This window comes from Octopus bimaculoides, chromosome 4 (genome assembly GCF_046866305.1).
Source record: "Octopus bimaculoides isolate indiv1 chromosome 4, ASM4686630v1, whole genome shotgun sequence".
In the NCBI taxonomy this organism is placed as follows: Eukaryota; Metazoa; Mollusca; class Cephalopoda; order Octopoda; family Octopodidae; genus Octopus; species Octopus bimaculoides.
The window spans coordinates 81,935,384-81,956,402 of record NC_142931.1 but is presented as its reverse complement, the minus strand read 5'-3'; the positions used below and the strand labels follow the sequence as shown (position 1 = coordinate 81,956,402).

The 21,019-nt window shown below is 34.1% G+C and overlaps 1 protein-coding gene across 9 annotated transcripts in view; it reads left to right on the top strand.

The window, feature by feature from the left end:
- Positions 1–21,019, top strand: part of LOC106880559 (uncharacterized) — a 217,564-nt gene that overhangs the window by 74,113 nt on the left and 122,432 nt on the right. For 3 of the 9 annotated variants that reach the window (XM_052967168.2, XM_052967164.2, XM_089350857.1), the window contains exon 2: positions 9,077–9,357. The exons of the other annotated variants lie outside the window; for them this stretch is intronic. In XM_052967168.2, the coding sequence (XP_052823128.2) occupies positions 9,337–9,357 (21 nt within the window). In that variant the 5' untranslated portion in view covers positions 9,077–9,336. The remainder of the gene's footprint in view (positions 1–9,076; positions 9,358–21,019) is intronic. 9 annotated transcript variants of the gene reach the window in all.

Genomic DNA, 21,019 nt, shown 5'->3' with positions numbered 1-21,019 from the left:
CACCATTTGTGTACCTTAATGATGGAGCTAGTCACTCATGTGCTGGGTTCTCTTGTCTCTTTTCAATCATCTTTTGTTCATCTTTCTATTGCATTACAGCAGTGCTGGTGCTCAAGCCTGATGTTGGCCATGCTATATACACACTATATCACTTTAAATTAGAACACACAAGCTTACAAGGAAGGTTCTGTATGTCCACATGACCTACTAGGTAGAAATAACAGCCAAATATCCCTTGAGTCATAATCTGCCATCTTAAAAGAGGAAGGACACATTACATAATGTAGATCTGGTTATATTATATCTGAAACAAACAAGCAAGAAAAAAAGGTTGGATGATCATGGCTGAAATGTCTTTGATCATAAACCTGTTGTAATCATTACCAGAGGAGTCACTTTATCCAAGCTAAACCTTATTACAGTTGTTATGTTATGCTCTTGGTCAAATCTTCTTGTCTCAGTTTGCTTGACTTGAGAGCATGTCAAATGCCTATTGTATGGTTAAGTAGTTCTCAACAGATAGGGCTTCCAGCTGTAAGTGAAAACCACTTCTCCAGCTAAAGCTATCCTATTGAAGTTGGTCAGAAAATGGAAACCTGGATGGATGTGAAATTTTGGCTAGTTTAGTTCTTTAAATTATGGTATTTTGTATGACTTTGATGTTAGTGGTGTTAACACCACTCAGTTACCTATATTTCAGTGATGAATAATTTTCAGGAAAATAAATTGAAGTCTTATATCAGGACACGAATGTAAAAACAAAGTGATAAGAGAGCCTCTACATTTCTCTCAGCCTATTAGAAACAGCAGCCAAATTTACCTTAAATCAGACACTACTTACTATCTTTTAAAAAGAAAGACACATTGGACAGTCTAATCCTAGATCTCTCATCTTTTACTTGTTTCAGTCATTAGACTGGGGCCATGCTGGGAAGGGCATCCCTTCCTAATGCCAACCACTTTGCAGAGTGTACTACGGGCTTTTATGTGGCGCTGGCACCGACTTATAATCAAAATTATTTTCACCTTGACAATGCAGTTTTTTCATATATGGAAAAATGGTATCCCATTTCATTTAAGACAATGAAGTATGATCTGAGGGAGATTTGGCTGCTATTTCTAATAAGTAGAGGAACCAAGTAGAAGCTCGCTCAAACACTAGCGGTCATATATGTCTAACAAGAATATGTTCCATCATTGTATTTTAATTTTCAAAATTAGCAAAACTTATGCGAGGTTTAATGATGTAAACTTTCAACTTGACAAATGTGTACTTATTTGAATTGAAAATTCGAGCACATTACTTAATAGTAATGGTTTCAAGAAGATTGGTGTTGATAAAATTAATAATTTTAACTGCAATCAAACCATTACTCTTTTACTTGTTTCAATCATTTTGACTGCGGCCATGCTAGAGCACCGCCTTTAAAATTATGTATAATTAAGCAATTCTTTTTTGATTTGATTTCATTCATTCAAGATATGTTCTGAAGAAGCATGATCCACTTTCAATAAATTGATTTTTAAAAATATTCTCTATTTTCTTGTAATTGCATAATTTTTACACCCCCATAAAAAAATATCACTAGTACTAACAGTATCAAAATGAAGAAATTTCTTTAGCTATATCAGAATTATTCACTCTATAACTTTTATGTTAATCTGGATTCAGTAGCTTTTGAACTCAGAATGTAAAGGGATGTAACTAAATCTTTTAAAGCAGTGTTGGTGTGTGTGATTGAAAGATTTAGCTTCTATTTTTAGCAGGTCAAACAATCACATTGAGGCTTCCGCCACATCTCTGTGTTATGCAATATATATGCAATTGGTGTAAGAGGATATTTTTTTAATGGTTTTAAACGGAAGGGCAACCAGTGCTCATGACCTTTTGCAGGGCTTCTATGTGTGGTGATGGTGAGAGGGAGGGAAAAGAGTTGGAAGAAGCCACAATTTGTAGGGGTGCTATGGTAGGAATCAACGTATCAAGATATTATTAGTAAATCTAATTCCAATGCTTGCAACAGAATAAATAGACTCTGCTGAAGGCATTTTTGAGGGAATTTACTCTCTTCCAATTTCAACTTCAATATGCACATCAGAAAATTTATAACTTTCAATATAGTAAAATTGATGGAGTAAAGGAAAAACAAGGAAATGTTAATTAGGTTTTTGTTTTGAGAGAATTTTGAAATTTAGAAAAGGAAAATGTGCCTTCTTGGTGTAGATTCATTAAAAAAAAAAAAAAGTTTAATTTATTATTTTTTTTTCATTTCATTTGATAATTTCTATTATGTCATACATAGCCTGGACAGTTGTATCATTGGTCACAAGTTTATTATGGACTGATCACTTGTTTACAGGATTTCTGAAGGCAAAATGTGACAGAGGAATGTTTATCCAGAGAGCACTGGTCTTTTCAGTTCTATCATTTATGTATTATCAGCACATTTTGATTAAGCACATACATACATACATACATACACATACACAACCCCACTTTCAAATTACACACAAAAGTATTGCCTTAAAAGCACGACACAATATAATCCTATATATCTATATGCTTGATATTGAAGATATGTTCATGCCTGGAAAATCTTTGGTCATGAGTCTGCTCAATAATTAATAACAACGTATGTATATATTATCCTCATCATCGTTTAGTGTCTGCTTTCCATGCTGGCATGGGTTAAGCGGTTTGACTGGAACTGGTAAGCTGGAGAGCTGCACCAGGTTCCATGGTTTCTACAGCTGGATGCCCTTTCTAACACCAACCACTCAAAGAGTGTAATGGGTGCTTTTTACATGACACTGACATCGGCCACGGCTATGAATTCACTTGGCTTGACGAGTTTTCTTGAGCATAGCATATCACCAAAGGTCTTGGTCATTTGTCATCGCCTCCATGAGGCCCAACGTTAGAAGATCATACATCACCACCTCGTCCCATATCTTCTGGGATCTACCTCTTCCATAGGTTCCCTCCACAGTTAGAGATTGGCACTTTTTTACACAGCTGTCCTCATCCATTCGCACCACATGGCCATACCAGCACAGTTGTCTCTCATGCACACCACATCTGATGCCTCTTATGTCCAACTTTTCTCTCAAGATGCTTACACTCTGTCATACATGCACACTGACATTACACATCCAGCAAAGCATACTAACTTTATTGCTTGCATACACACAGACACACATATATATCATGGGCTTCTTTATTGTTTCCATATTCTAAAGTCATCTTGTGGGCTCTGGTAGAAGAATTACTCAAGGTGCTGTGCAGTAGACCCACATAGTGAATTTCTCATGAAATTGCCTTGTTTTCAACCATTTAAAATATTTTTGATGATCTGTAGAGACTTTATACCTTTTACTTCTTCATTTATATGTATGAGAGAGAGAGAGAAAATGTGTGTGAATGCATGTTATAAGTAGGCAGAAGTTAATAAAACTCTAAGTCATATTCACATGTTGCTTATGTTGTTAGCTATTTATAAATAACTACCAACCCTATCCTAGAATGTTTTAAACTAGTTATATCCAGAAGCTATACAATAATAATGATAATATTCATAGTATGTAATTAATGTTATATGTACTTATAAAACTATTTTCTTACTTCTTAACATTTAAACATTTTAGCTATCACTCCTTTGACATTACTTTGAAGGTTGAATTTTGTTTAATGTATTTTGTCTTCTTTTTTAACTGTGTACTTTGAATATTTCTGCAATTTCTTTCATTGCCAATATTTTTATTAGAACCAGAAGCAGTTGATTCATCATCGTCATCATCATCATCATTTAATGTCCATGTTCCATGCCAGCATGGGTTGGATGGTTTGATGAGGATCCAAAGAGTCCGAGGACTGCATTATCCTCGAATGTCTGTTTTGAGATGGTTCCTATGGTTGAATGCCCCTCCTAGCACCAACCACTTTATAGCATGTACTGAGTGCTTTTTTCATGCCATCAACACTTGACATCACTATGCAGCTTGCAAGTCTACAAACCCCAAGAGATGGGTTGCTGCATCTTTATGTTAGATGCAGGCTAAAGTATGAAAGAAGAGAATGGGGTAAGCAGGTTCTTGTTGTAAAGAAGCTACATGACTACTCGCATTTATGAGAGAGAGTTAGAATGAATTGGTGGTATCTCCAAAGAGATAGATATTGGTGATGTGGTATCCAGGTGGAGGTACATGGCTTAGTGGTTAGGATGTTGGACTTATGATCGTAAGATTGTGGTTTCGATTCCTCAACGGAGCAACATGCTGTGTTCTTGAGCAAAACACTTCATTTCACCTTGCTCCAATCCACTCAGATGTCAAGAATGAGTTATCCTGTGAGGGACTGGCGTCCTGTCCTGGTGAGGAACATATATGCCATAAAACCAGGAAACCAGCCCTTGTGAGTTAGTATGACTCAAGAAGGTAACTTTACTTTTTAACCTTTATCCAGGTGGCACCTCTAGTAGGGGTAGTAGTGGTGGGTATGATTTTGCAAGGGTGTATGGAAGAAGAGACAGGGAAAGTGGGATTATTGTAATTACATATTTTTTATTTATAGTGTACTAGTTAAAAAAAAAAAATTAGAAACAATTTTTATAAGTTTCATTTCATTTTATTTATTTTACTTTTTTTTTTCTTCTTCATCTTTCTATGCCTCTGACTTCATCTCTCTTATTCTCTTCATACAACTTATATTCTTATATAATCTCATATAAGAAAACTTGCCATATATCTTCCCCATATAATCCTATAATGACAAAAATGTCATATCTCCTTAATCCTTGATCTTGTCGTGATTTTTAAAATCTTTTTTTCTTTTGAGCATGAGCAGTAAGAAACAATCGAGATGTCATTTCATATTATTATTATTATTATTATTCTTTTTTATATCGACTCTAGATTTACTATAAGATTTGTTTCTTGTTATTGTAGTTGTTGCATATTCCACTTAATCACTGATCAGCTTTTCTTATCAATCAGATTATCTCATTTTATCCACAACACTGCCCAACCATTTGCTTACACACAGTTTATTTCCTGACATTACATATTAGACTGTTTGTTTTCTTCTGACTTACCTATCGCTAGCGTTACTTCAAGATTTCTCCTCTTACAGGCAGCATCTTCTTTTCACTCCGATGATGCTGACTTGCTTCTTCTGCATTTTCTCTTAACCATCCTTGAAGTAAATAACCAGTTTATTCTTGCACATTGGCTTTTTGAACTTCAAACATTTATGAATAGAATTTAGGTGCTTCACTTATGGTAAGAAAATTATTTTATTCGATACTTTTGGTACTCCTTTTGCCATACAATTTATTTTCCAGCTGACTAAGTTTTGCTCTATTCCTGTCTGAAAACTTTTTGATAAATTTTTGTTAGAAGTGACATTTACATAGTTTTGTTGTTATGAATGAATAATAGTATTTTGTTTATTCAGGAAAATCAATTACTTTGTTATTGAAAGTCAGCAAAACTAGCTAATTCATAATGAGATTATTGTGAATATGAAAGTGGGGTGGAAAAAAATAAAAAATATATAAACTGTATGGGTTTATTTGGATTTTCTATTTAACCTTTTATATATTTTAAGTGAATTTTTGTTTGGCTTTATTTTTGTAAATGATCTCCTGTTATTCAAAATATTTCTTTCAATACTTGAATGTTTGGACATATCTTGCCAATATTAAGCCCATTCTGCTTATTCCAACAAACCAAATTTTCTACATTATTATTATTATTATTATCATCATCATTATTATTATTATTAATGGTTTCTAATTTAGGCACAAGGCTGGCAATTTTGAGGGTAAGCTATTAGTTGGTGTCGTTGACACCAGTACTTGACAAGTTGATTTTAGTTTATTGATCCTAGAGGTGAAAGACAAAGCTGATCCCAGCAAGATTTCAACTTGGAATGTAACAAACCGAAACAAATACCTCAAGGCATTTTTCTCTTTCTGACATTCTTCTAACAAGTCTGCTGACCCACTGCCATCATCATTGTTCTTTGGGCAGTGGATTAGCAGGATTGTTGGTGTGTCAGATTCAATGTCCTGTGGTAGTTGCTCCAGCTCTATACCATCTGAGTTCAAATCCCACTGAGGCCAACTTCGCCTTTCACCATCCTTCTAGAGTCAATAAAATAAAGTACCAGTCAAATACTAGGTTAATTTAATCCAGTAGCCTCTCTTCACCTTAGAATTAGTGGCTTTTGATAGCTTGGTAGAATCATAGAAGCGTCGAAGAATAATGCCTCACAGTATATGTATCAGGTCTTTATATTCTGAGTTCAGATCCCACCTGTGTTTACTTTGCCTTTCATCCTTCCAGAGGAGATAAATTGAAGTACTTGTCACGTACTGGGGTTGATTGTATTAGATCATCACCCCCATCACACACACACTCTAAAGTTTCCTGGATTTTTTTTTTTTTTTTTAAATCAGAATTGTTTGTGTGTTGGACAAAATACTTAACAGCATTTCTTCTGGCTCTTTACATTCTGAGTTCAAATTCTGCTATGGTTAGCTTTACCTTTCACCCTTTCACTCTTGATAAAATATGTACCAGTCGAGCACTGGGGTTGATGTAATCAGTTAGCTCTCTCATCAAAATTTCAGGCCTGGTGCTTATTGTAAAAAGTATTATTATTATTATTATTATTATTATTGCTGTTATTATTATTATTATTATCATCATCATCAATTATTATTATTCCTCAGTTTCACATCGGACAAAATGCATTGTGGTATTTCTTCTGGCTTAACATTCCGCTGAGACTGACTTTGCCTTTCATCTTTTCAGGGTCAATAAAATAAATATCATTCAAGCACTGGGGTTGAGGTGATTGATTAGCCCCCTCCTTCCAAATTGTAGGCCTGGTGCTAATAACAGAAAAAAATTATTTATTTTTATATGATCATCCATTTGACCCTTTCGTTACCATATTTCTAACCAAAATACACCCCTTATGTGTTTCAATTAATTTCTAACATAATCATAAATTTAGTCTGGTTTCATTAAACAACTCTAACTTTTTTTATTTATCAACATATTAATGTGATTTTTGGAAGATAATTTAACGAAAGGTTCTCAACCAATTCTATACCAAAATTTTTGTCACAAAGTGACTCTAATTACAGGTAAATTCAACAAAATATAAAATTATTTAAATTTTTGTTCAAACATCGCTATAGAAAATGGGTTATTAGCTAATATTCAATTGGGTATACAACAAAATATTATTATAGAAGAGTTGTGCACATTACTGGATTCATTAGTCTCTTTTGCCAGTATAAAATTAAAATCCAGAGCAGTACCCAGTATTTGATTCACAAATCTTCCAAACTTTGATCCCCCATTTTGTGGGCTTTCCTGGCATATACTGTGGAAAACGCACTCGGCCTTTATAGCCCACCATATCCTCATCTATAAACTGTTTTATATGTGTTTTGAACACAGTCAATGAGGGGTTTTATTTTAAATAAGGGATCAAAGTCTGGTTATCCACGTACTGGTGTACTGCTCGTGTCTCTTACATGTAGATATTATGTCAATTTTAAAAACCGTATCCTCGTCATTATACTTGAGACATATTCGTCTTCAAAGGGTTCATCACTACTCCAGTAATTTGTTATTCTAGGTAACTTTCTAATGCCCATGATAATATTTATGGCAAAATATGCTTTAATTTCATTCAAGTTTGTGGGAAGCCACAAACTATCCTTTTTTACGCTTTGTTTACATTCAGCGTAACGGTTTGTTTCCGCCGTAATCAATTCAAATAGGTACATCGGAAAAAGCAAAAAGAAATAGTCTAAAGCTTTACTCTTTTGGGTAAGACTGTGACTTGGTCCAGTTTCTTCAGAAAAATCACTGAAAGAAGGAGTTTTTAAATTTTCACTTCATTCAGGTACTAATTCATTCTCTTTATCGCTATCATCGGAGCTCTGGGATTCACTGCTTTCATTTTCGGAAAATGAAACCTCAGATTTATTATCAAATACCACGTGCTTTTTTTTTTTCGGTTAGATTTATCAAGGTCTTCAGTGGAAAATCCTTCGAATTCTGACTCGCTGCTTGACAGAATAAAATTCGTATCCATTTTTTTTGTCAGGATTACAAATTTTGAAAACACAACAGGAACAAATTTGGAAAAAAATCTCCCAAAATTCACAAAATTAAAAAAACACGTCGATCGTCGTACAAAACTATAGCTGAACTGTTTACACAAATAATCACGAGTTTTCACGAATGTGCTAACGAGATTTGCTCGGATATTCTCATTTAAATATGAATAGGTGATTACGGGCGGTTTTAGGCGGCTTGGTCACATGAACCAAAATTTTTTTCGGGCGGCTTTGGGCGGTTTGGTAACGAAAGGGTTGATGTACTGCAGTTACTGTCTAAGATCATTGCTGAACTAACAAGAGTTATCAAATAATAGACAACTTGAATATTTTATACATATTTTCTACTTACGACCATTTTAGTGCCATCTTTTTCTGTATTAGAATTTTGCAGTGGTCAAGGGAGCTTTTATGCAATCGTTTGGCCTATCAGAAACAACAATAGCCAAATATACCCTTGCATGACACTCATTAAGGTTGACTGGGACTAATATTAGGTTGACTTTTATTGAGTGAAGAATTTTGCTCTGTTACAGTTTCTTATTTTGTGTTAAGATGATAAAGCAACAAGGCCTGAAATTTTTGGAGTAGGGCATAGTTGATTACATTAACCACAGTACTCCACTGGTACTTATTTTATTGATCCCAAAAGGGATAAAGGCAAAGTCACTCTTGGTAGGATTTGAACTCAAGAGCTTCAATAGTCTGAAGAAATACAGCTTAATATTTTTTGTCCAGTGTGCTAACAATTCTTGCCAGGTCACCAGCTTTTTAAAAAAATGATAAATGATAATAACTATTAAAACTTTTTTCTATCAAGTTTCATAACATTATTCCTCTCCTTTTTTTTTTTAAAAATTTTCATTTTTCCATTATCCTTTACTTTATTCTTTGTATCCTTATTCTTGTTCTTTTTACTTTTCTTCTAACTAAAGTATTGGGCAGAGTTGTTGTTTTGGGCAGACATAATAACACACTAGCCTCGATATTTTATGGTATCTAGATCAATGGTTTGCTGGTCTAAATTCAAATCAAACTGCTGTAAGCTTCACCTACCATCATCATCTGATTGGGGTTCCAGTTGTTAACATAACAAAAATATTTGCAGTTCAAATCAATCAGCTTCATCCACTACTGCTTTGCAAGAAAGACTTTTGAGTGTATAAATCCAAAAAAAAAAAAAAAAAATTCCATCATGATAATGACAGATGCCATGGTAAGTTCAAACTAAATTGTCAACCCAGTTTTCAATATTAATTTAGATCTGTCATATGCATCATTGATGTCCTTCGGAAAGGCATAATGGCCATCACATTATCCCAGTTTCTCCCCTATATTAGTTCCTTTCTTGTATAATAACCAAGTTCAAATATCACTATTTATCATTCCTCTTGGGGTAGTAAAATAAGCACAATACACGTATTAGTATTCATTTAATTCACTATACCGACTGCTACAGATTTGTATGCTTGTGTCAAATACTGTCATTAAATCACCGTCGTTATATGTTCCACATGAGAAAAGAGGGACCAAATGGTAACATAAAAACCATAATGCATGCTTTCCTAATATCTGGTTTGTTTCCTATGTTTTTGATGAGGTGAAGCAGGTTTTCAGGCTCTGTTTGGCTGAAGGAAAGGCACAATTTACGAGACCTTAAATGTACCTTTTGTCTTTTACTTGTTTCAGTCATTTAACTGTGGCCATGCTAGGGCACTGCCTTGAAGGATTTAGTTGAACAAATTGGATCCAGTACTTATTTTTAAGTCTGGTACTTATTCTGTCACTCTCTTTTGCTCAACCACTAAGTTATGGGGATGTAAACAAACCTGCACCAGTTATCAAATGGAGATGTGGACAAACACACACATACACACAATGGTTTTCTATACAATTTCTATCAACAAAATTCACTCACAGAACATCTGTTGGCTTAAAGCTCTAGCAGAAGGCAATTGTCCAAGACACTGTGCAGAGGGACGGAACCGGAGACCACAAAGTGAGCTATACAACCTAGCCAAGTCTGACCATGCATGTCCCTAGCCAAGCATATGCAAAATTTAAAATTATTCATTTCAAACCCTTGAAAGTTTGTTTAAGACCAAACCTTTCCAGGCCCTGTTTTGAGTTCAAGCCCTCTTAATGATATTGATTTTCATTTGTTGCCAGGGGACTTGAATATAAAAGTTATTAATTAATATACTGCTCTCTTTGATACAATAATTACATCAGTAATGAGAAAATACTAATATTATTGAAATAAGCTTATTAAATATTTGCAAAAATAACTGTAGTAAGTAATGAGAAAATATTACTATTGTTGTAGGGCAGTGGAGTTTCAGAATTTTTAGAGTGGTTGACTGATTAAATACCTCAAATCTTTTAGCTACACTTCTTTATGATCTCTGTTTCTAATCTTGCTGAAGTCAACTATACTGTTCATCTTTCTGGGGCAAAATGAGTATCAATTCTGTACTGTAGTCAATTTAACCAACTGTTGCCTCTTCCAGGAAATTTGTAGCCTTTTTCCAATTTTAGAAAATAATAATAATAATATTATTATTATTATTATTATTATTATTATTATTATTATTATTAGGTTGCTGAAAAGTGGTAAGCTGGCAGAATTGTTAGCACACCAGATAAAATGCTTACTAGCATTTTATTCAGCTTTACTTTCTGAATTCAAATTCTGCCCAAATCCTTTTGGTTTTATAAAATAAGTACAACTGAGCACTGGGGTCAGGCCTTGTGTCTAGAGTAGACACATGAGCGACCTTTTTCAAGAAGCAGGCTACATGAAACTTGGTTCATCATTGCAGGGGGTCACACCACTAAAAGATTTGAGGTAATTTTTCATTAGCCATGCCATTCAGAAAGTCCTGTAGACTGCAGGTTGCCCTTGACTGCTATAGTAGAAAGGATTGTGATTATTATTATTATTATCATCACTTGTTTATTTTTCTTTGTTGCTACTGCTTGTATTAGTTGTAGTTGTTGTAGTGTTCCGTCACTTATCCATTTATCTCAAAAATTCTAATTGACCCAATTCCTTTGTAACTCTGCAGTTGAAATTTTAACTTAATACTGAAACTGAGTCAGCAAGAAACCTGTATGGTTTTCTATATTTTTTTTTTTTATTATTATTATTCTTTTCACACAGTGTGCATATTAAAACTGGCCACAATCAAATGACAGAAATAAGTAAAGGAATACACACATGCAAACTGTAAACTTTTGGGGTGTGTTTTCTTTTCACACCTGAGTATTCTTTTATTTTAAGTGTTTCAACTTTAACCCTTTAGTATTTAAACCGGCCATATCCGGCCAAAATATTTCATCTGTTTTATGTTCAAACTGACCAGATCCAGGCTCTCACACCTACCCTACAATGTTATGCTACATTAAGTAATTACACCATCAAGATCTTGAAGATGAGATAATGCATGATTAATTCAAATCAATGTGAATCAATAAGCATATTATGTTTGATAGAATAATCTGAACACTAAAGGGTTAAAGCTGTGGTCATGCTGGGGCACATTTTTTATGTACAATGTACAATATATCATTATCTTCCATTCTTCTATCCTATTTCAGATTTAAAATAAATGTATATTTTTATTATGATTATTTTTCATTCTGTGCTTGTTGTTTATTGAACTTTCCAGATGGTTAAAAAAAATATATTGATGGGTAGTGAAAATTGTTTATTTGGTTTAAATGTTTGTAAAGGTTAACAATATTAATCTTAATATTTCCCCCACCTTCTTGCTTGTGTGCTTAAGATCTTAAGAATTCCTTCTTTTTCTTTTATTAGTACTTCTAACAAATTTCACCACTGTGATCATTGCTCTGCTGATATGATTTTTGGCAGTTGTTAAGGTCAAATGATATGTTTGATATCTTGTATAATAATATTATTAAATAACAATAACGTATCGACCTACCCTCCTCATTCCACTTCATAATTCTGTTAATCTGCTGGTTGTCAACAAAACTGTTGCCAGTCACAGATCTTTTCAGAAGAATTGCTTGCTGGTCAAAGTTCAAACCCTTATAGGACCCCACAGGTGTAAAGTCAACCTTTTTATCTGACTAGGCTTGAACTGTTTTGAGGCTTGTGTGGGTGGGGGAGGGGTGTTGCAGGGTGGTTGGGTTGGTCAAGATCTGATATAGATCTTCATTTGTGTATGCAGGTCTTGAGTTTGGGCTTTTCTAGAAAACTGGCAGTTGTCTATATAAGTCTCCACTCTCCACACAACTGATGTTGCCTAAGGAAAAGCTGTCACTTTAGTTCCAATATAGCTGGCACCTGTGTCATTGCAGGTGTTGCTGTCAGAATGCATAGAACTGGGGCAAATATCAGAAAGCATCTTATCAGATGTTCTCTCACTTTGCTAATCTGCCGCCCTGGTTTGGTACTTTTTTTACTCCCTTCCAAAGGGTAAATTGACCTTGGCAGGATTTGAACTCAAAATATACTGTGAGGCATTCTATTTGTTGAAGTAGCTGAAATAATTGAATTTCAAATTAAGCAACTCTAATTACCACTGCCTAATAAGAAGGTACTTTGTCAATATTGATTTCAAGGCCAGCAGTTTTGGAGGAGGAGTTAAGTTGATTGCATCAATCCCCATTATTCAACTGGTACTTATTTTATCAACCCTGATAGACTGAATAGCAAAGTCGACCTCGGCAGAATTTGAACTCAGAACCTAAGGCTGGATGAAATACCGCTAAACATTTTGCCCGGCATGCTAACGATTCTTGGAGGAGGAGTTAAGTTGATTGCATCAATCCCCATTATTCAACTGGTACTTATTTTATCAACTCTGATAGACTGAATAGCAAAGTCGACCTTGGCAGAATTTGAACTCAGAACCTAAGGCTGGATGAAATACCGCTAAACATTTTGCCCGGCATGCTAACGATTCTGACAGCTCGTTGCCTTACAGACTTCAATATTAACTTCATTTGCTGTTTGCCCTTCCCCCTCAAATTGCCCCCATTATTATTTAACTTACTCTGTGTGTATATATGTTAACAGATTTGTGTGTGTGTGTGTGTTTGAGAGAGAGAGAGTGAATGATCTTGCAAATTTACTGTCACGATATTACTTACTGTTTGTTGCTGTGTAATCACAGTACACAAAATATATATGTGCTTTGTGTGTGTATTTCAACTGCTTTTGGAGACAAAAACTTCCATAGCATAGTGAATGACTTAGTTAATATTTCTAAGCAATCTTTTCGATTAACTCACATAGTGTAAAATGAAAAGGAAAGAAATTGTTTGCATTTGATTGTTTTTCTGTATGATGTTTTCTAGTAATCCTAGTTAAAGCAATGATTAGTTCTATACCAAAGAAAATCACAGAAAAGTTCAGGAATATATGACTGTAAAGAATGTGACATTAGAATTGAATGTAAAATAAGCATGAATTGAAACAGTTGGTGAATTTGACAGTATGAGTATAGTTAAATTATGGAAATGTTTTATTGCATGAAAAAATCAGCAGTATATATACATATATCTATCCACACACACACATATGAATGTGTGCATATTTATGTGTGTGGTGTAGTCCTCCATAATCTCATCTATTGAATTATCTAATTTTATCATTTTTTTTTTTACTTAATCTCTTAAGTATAAATGTCTGGCCTTGACAAGCTCGGTGGACATTAATCTGTTCTAATTTCATACTTATATTTTGTTTTAATTGTGGCTATTTGAAGAGCTATATAGTTATAAATCTCATTTAAATTACATGCAAACTTTGACCATTTTCCATTTTTTTAATTATTGTAATACTGTATGTAAGTAAGAAAATATGATCACATTTAATATAAGTGCGTGGTTTGTATATATTACTGAATGGCTCAGAAGTTCCTCACAACACTTTGGGCAAGTGTCTTTTGCCATAAAAATGAATTGACTCCAGCTTGTCAGTGAAATGAAATTAGGTTGACAGAAGCTGTGGAATCTTGTCTGAAACATAGTATGTACTTTTAATTTCAAATTCAAAGGTCCAGACTGTGGCATGCAAAGCCTACTTGGAGATTATGTTAATGGTAGAAGCGTACGTGGAATGCACATTCACTTCTGAAAGTCACTATGTTGGTAGTTCTGTTCATCAACCAATGAGAAAACTCTTCACTGAAACTGACAGAAGATCTTTTGACAATCTATTCTGTAATCTACAAATATATATTTGACCCTATACCTTGTCCTGTGTATTAGATATTAATACATAGGACATATTTCTCTGGCATCCGTGCATTATATATGATACACATTCCTAATATTTTTTCCAATTATCAGAGTAGCTTGGTATTAATGAAATGAAAGTTTTACATTACTCAGGACGTGTAATATAAGGGTTAACTAAACATCTAAAAACAAGCATGGACATTTAGGACAAGCTTATGAAAATACTTTGGACAGGCAAAACGTTAAGATACTTGGAAATCATATCCATTTAACTCAGTCACAGGCAACCTGTGTGGCCCGTAGGACTTTCTCTATGAAAGTAACCTTGGATTTTTTTTAGTAGTGTGGCCCACCTGATGATGAGCCATGTTTCATGTGGCGAGCTTCTCAAAAAAGATTGCCCATGACTGATTTAACTGTTCATCTGCAACATGGAGAGTGTGTGTGTGTGTGCAAATATGTCATTAATTTTCAGTAAAATCACTTTGGATTTTTAACTACTTTTCATGATCCTCAAATATGTGTCATAATTGTTTTAGCAATTACCATAACTTTGTAGTCAGACAACACTTGTAGTTACACTTATTTATTGAAAAGCCATTTGGGATGACTCTTGATTTTCAGTTATAATAGTTAGTAAAAATGCCAGTACACTTTTTTTTGTCTTCATGTTGGTTACATGCATCCACTCCCTATCCTCTAGCTTTTAAATTCAGAACCACTGAGTATGTCTCATATGTTTTGACATTACATTTTAATACAGGTGCCTTGATTTACCTTACTATCAGAGGCATGTCTGTGTAATTAAGAAGTCCACTTCAAAATCACAAGGTTTCAGGTCCAGTTTCACTGCACTGCACCTTGGGTAAGTGTTTTCTATCATAACATCAAGTTCATGCTTTTTACACAACATTAGGTAGATGGAAACTATGTGGAATGGAACTTCGTCACATGGACTCTAATAGTTGTTGGGTTGTGTAGATTGAACCCTTTTGTTACCATATTTCTGTTGAAATATGCTGCTTTTGCTTTTGTCAGTTTTGAAAATAATGAATTTAGTAAAATAATTTTAAAATTATTAAGGTGATGTTATTTAACTTGAAAAGTGTTATGGAAGGTTTTAATTTAGATCAGTTTAAAACATGAAGTTTGTATCATAGAATCAGAAGCAGTCTCAAGCAGGATGATATCAAAAGGATTAATCCAGTGATTCCCAACATGGGGTCTGAGAAAAATGTGGTGAGATATGGTACTGTAATCACCAGGCACAAGGTTTTCATAAAACGATTCATTTTTTTTCTTAGTCAATAATGTACTTTTCTTTGTACTCTGTACTTAATAAAAGGGTTACCGGTAGATTTCTGTATTAAATAATTGTGATAAAATATTAAGAATGAAGTTTTTTTTACCAACCACCAGTGGGGTATACATTTTTCTAGAAAGTTATTGTAGGACCTGGGGCCACCCTTAGTACAGTTTCCCCTTCTTCAAGCATTCAGAATAGATCTCTGGTATTGGGATAACCTGCTATCTTGTGCTGTTTCTTATGTGTCATGCTTTTGCAAGGATTATGGTTGCACACATGTAGTAAACTGTCATCCAGTCCAGGAAGAGAGTTATCTCACCCACTTAACACTATTAAATCAATGCTCTGGATTAGCTTTTAAAAGCCTCTTCAGGCTATTGGAGATATTTATATTTATTGTTTGCTTGTGCATATGTACTTGCATGCATATCACTGCTTTTTTTCAGTATCTCACAACTTTACAGTTTTTATGTTTTATATGGAAAATGTGTGTGTCAGGGGTAAGAAGCTTATTTCCTAACTGTGTGCTTTCAAGTTCAGTCCTGCTGTGTGGCATTTTGACCAATGTTACTACAGCCCCAGGTCAACCAAAGCCTTGTGAGTGAAAATTTAACACATGAATGGTGTATTTTATGAGAAATACAATAGGAAAGGATTAACACTATTAATAGTTATGATGTGTTTATTATATTAGTGTATACTAGTAGGCTTAATAACATTACATTCTTTAAATTTTGGTCTTTAGTTTTAAAAGCAAAAATATAACAATTGCACATACTCTTATTTTGAGAGTTCTTTATATTAGCATTCAAGACTATTATTAATATATTTATTACCTATTTGGTCTTAGTCTCTCTGTTCTATTCTTTAGTATAGGATTTTAATCTGGTACTGCTCTTATTTTTACCAAGAATCTATAATAATTTATTATCTTTACCATCCTGAAGAATAAATAAGCTGTGAATCAACAATCTGAGTATGCCACGAGGTTTCCAGACATGAGTTCTACTCATGTGTCAAGTTTCATCAAAATCGATAAAACAATGTAGGAGGAGTTAGCTAATAACTCCACAAACACACCCACAGACAGAATTTCCCACATATGTAGTAGATTAAGAATGGTCAGCCAGATCTTTTTGGGTCATATAAGAAACAGTCATTTCTGCAGTTATTAACTTATATTGCGATCAAACCACAATGAAGTGAGTTTCTGTGGGAGCTTCTACACAATTTCTCAATCTGCTAGAAATAGCCAAATCTCCCAAAAAGCACATCCTAATGTCTCAAAAATGGATGGGTGCATTAGATAAAATAATCCTAGGTATAGATAAGCAAGGCAACCATGGTTGGAATGTCTTTGACTATATATCTATTTGATTAGTTATTTAGGATTAAATATCCCTAATTGTTTCTTTTGTTGCAGTTATTTTTGAAATTAGTTTGTTTTTTGTTTTTTTATTGTAAATTTCTATTGATTGCAACTTGTCAATCAAAAAAAGTATATAAACAATCAATTCAGGTTATTTTTATTCTTATTAGTAACCTTCAGTTTCCCAGAGTACAATATGATAAAGATTCTTTTGGAAATATCATTTCTATAACTAATATTAGCTTTTTATTCATGGGTACAGGTATGGTTGTATGGCTAAGCGGTTTCCTTTACAGTCACTTGATTCCTGGTTCAACTGTTAAGCATTTAAACCAGCAATATCCAGCTCAAATATTCTACCTGTTTTATGTTCAAATTGGCTGGACCAACCTCTCACACCTCCCATTCAGTGTCATCTTAAAAATGAACAATCACATCGTTATGCATATTTAATTCAAAATAATGTGAATAAATAAGCATTGCACTTGAGTAAGATATATGTTAAAGGGTTAAAAATACTGCGACCATCATCTAGAATTGGTCAGGACCTTGTATGTGGAATTTAGTAGGCAGAAAAATGTCTGTGTGTGTTTATCTTGTATTGATATATATAATAGTGGAGGCACAATGGCTAAGTGGTTAGGGCAGCGGATTCGCAGTCATAGGATCGCGGTTTCGATTCCCAGACCGGGCGTTGTGAGTGTTTATTGAGCGAAAACACCTAAAAGCTCCACGAGGCTCCGGCAGGGGATGGTGGCGAACCCTGCTGTACTCTTTCACCATAACTTTCTCTCACTCTTACTTCCTGTTTCTGTTGTACCTTGTCACACTGTGTCACGCCGAATATCCCCGAGAACTACGTTAAGGGTCCACGTGTCTGTGGAGTGCTCAGCCACTTGCACGTTAATTTCATGAGCAGGCTGTTCCATTGATCAGATCAACTGGAACCCTTGATGTCATAAGCGATGGAGTGCCAACAACAATGATATATATAATATTGGTAGGAAAGCTCCCTACTTTTTAAATATAGTCTGTTGCAATATTTGTTCTACATAGACATTCCTTTTGTCACTCTTGTCACCAGAAATGCAGTGAACCTATGACTGACCCATTAGAAACTTAGAAACAGTAATGCTATTTTCCACCATTTATGATACAAATACATGACATACTGATTCTTTTCTCACCATTGAAGTTCAGCATCGTTGAACTGATTAATATCTTCAGCATCCAAATCTTTCAAGTCGTACCTTACTGTCTTTAAATAAAGAAGAATAAATTGGACAATTATTCCTTGGTATATGATATACAAAGGGACATGTTGATTATGGCTGAATTACTTTTGATCATAGGTCTGCTGGATCAGGACTTGCTTGGGGCCAAGCAATAACTAATGTTAATTTCATGCATACTGTTGAACAAAATGCTTAGCAGCATTTTTGCCAAATTTTTACATTCTGAGTTCAACTTTGCCTTTCATCTTTTCATGGTCGACAAAATAAATACCTCTTGACTTAGTAGGGTCAATGTAATCAAATTTCTCTCTACTCCAATATTGCTGGCCTTGTGCCAAAATTTGAAACCAATATTAATTTCATGCTCACAGTTGTATTCAACTATCATTATCCTAGCTTTGCTTAACATCACAATGCTTTTTGTTTTATATTTTTATTTTATGCACATTACATTAAATATGCACATTGCTTTGAACATAATATATGTGTCACCAGATATTTTCATTTTATTTGTTTAGAATGCAAACTCTTCAACATTCTGCCATCCTATTCAAAACACTGTCATTCACTCTGTCTATGCTTCATTTACAACATACCTTCACTTGTGTTATATATTAGCATAAAAGATTCAACCTTTTCCTTTTCTGAATATAGATTAAATTGTTCAGAAATATATATATTTTTAAAAATTGTTCATAAAAGACATTAGCTTATTAGGCATTTATGTAGTGAGAAATTTGAGAAACACTTCTAAACATGAATTCTTAAACAATGTCATTGGTAATAATAGTAACATCGATAGGAATGAGAACCCAGGTTCGAAATTTCCCCAAGACACCTGATGAAGGCTGGAGGGTATATCAGTCGAAACGTTGTGTTAACAACAAACAAGATGAGGACGAATATCCGTCAAATGTAAATAATGTCATTGGTATTGATTCCTTAGTGGCTTATTGGTATATAAGATGATTCCTTAGTGGCTTATTGGTATATAAAGATCTTATTTTGATCACTTATAGTCTGCATATTTTTCTTTTACCTTTACAGTGTGGAGACAATGGTAAGTTAGCATAGAGCCTGTTCATTAGGGATAAAATTGGCATATAAAAAATGTGATCTTTTTATTCTAGGACTCATAATGAATTTTTTAAAATTTAATTTTGGTAAAAATTGCATCCTTAGTGCCAAGAAATTTATTGCTGAGAAATTTTAGGGTAAAAAGATTTTTTTTTAATACCAACTTATATAAAATTGTAGTTCAAAATTGTGCATTTAATAAGACTTAATTAAATGATAAAAAAATTCTAAATTATTAACAAACATTGGTTTCCAATTTAGGTCCCTTTTAATTTTAACTTGTTTCAGTCATTTAATTGCAATCATGAAGATAATTAACATTGATGAGGTTTAGTCAATTGAATCAGCCTCAGCATTTAGGTTTTTCTGTTTTGTTTTGTTTTGTTTTATAAATCTAGTCTTATTCTGTCAGTCTCTGTAACTGAATTGCCAAGTTAGAGGGATGTAGACAAACCAACACATGTCGAGGGTTAAACAAAAAAGACATATACATACACACACATGACAAGCTTCCACAGAGTTTCTCTGTCCACCAAATTTACTTAGAAGGCATTGGTTGACCTGGGGTGATAGTAAAAGACAGTTGCCCAAGTTGCTGTACAGTGGGACTGAATCCAAAACCATGCAATTGCAATACCAGTTCCTTAAGCCATGCTTGCACCTGTTCATACTGTTTATACAATATGCATGGGTGCCTTCTTTAGCTGGTTCATCTGACTCTGTTATCTGAATTCTGATGATCAAGAGGTGTCTCTATAAATTGTAGAATGGCTGATTCAAGATAAAAATATAAAGAAGCAGATATGAAACTGTATGATGAGACAAAATTCTTGATATAATTTGTAGTATAAATAGAATATCCACCTTAACTAATTAACCAATTTTAACCTAACCTAACACAATGATTACATGTTGATCAACAAACAAGTGAGAAATTATAGCAATAAACATTGATGCTACTTCTATTAATAGTGAAATTGACAAACTTGCTGGCCTACTGGCCAGCCCCAGTTATACTTTAACACATTTTTTCCTGTTTTAAGTAAATTTTTGAAGTTTTCTTTTTCATTTTTTTCTATTCTTTTCTTGTTTTTGTTTCTGTTTTCTGTATTTTTCTTGTCTTATTTTTTATGGCAATATCTCAAGTTTTGTCAATTTAGTTTGACAGGCATATCCATGATGTAAAAAGTACTAAGACACTTCTCTCAAGCACTCTACCAGTGACTGCAGATCACCTGCTGTTCTTTCTGTTGTTTAATTACAGGACATTCTTGCTAAAGCAAACTTATGACCAAAGGCACTCCAGCCATGGCCATCCGATTTTTTTTTCCATGCACGTATTCCTTCCCCTTATCCTGCACTCCCAACTTTATTCCTACTGGATGTCCATTTCACCTGAATATCCATTTCTGCTATTGTCATCCCTTTTTGTAACTCATTATATCCACCCCCTATATATACCTAACCACTGTCATTGCATCTTCTGCCTCCCACACACTCCCCTTCACCCTCCTTACCTACCCATCCATCCAGTTATCCTAGATTCTCTATCCCCCCCCCCCATGCACACACATACACCACTTCCTATTTTCTGTCTCTGTGTACCCTGCACTTTGAGAGTATGCCCTGATGCTTCAAGTCCATCATTCTGTCTTCTTTTTCTACTGAGGTACCT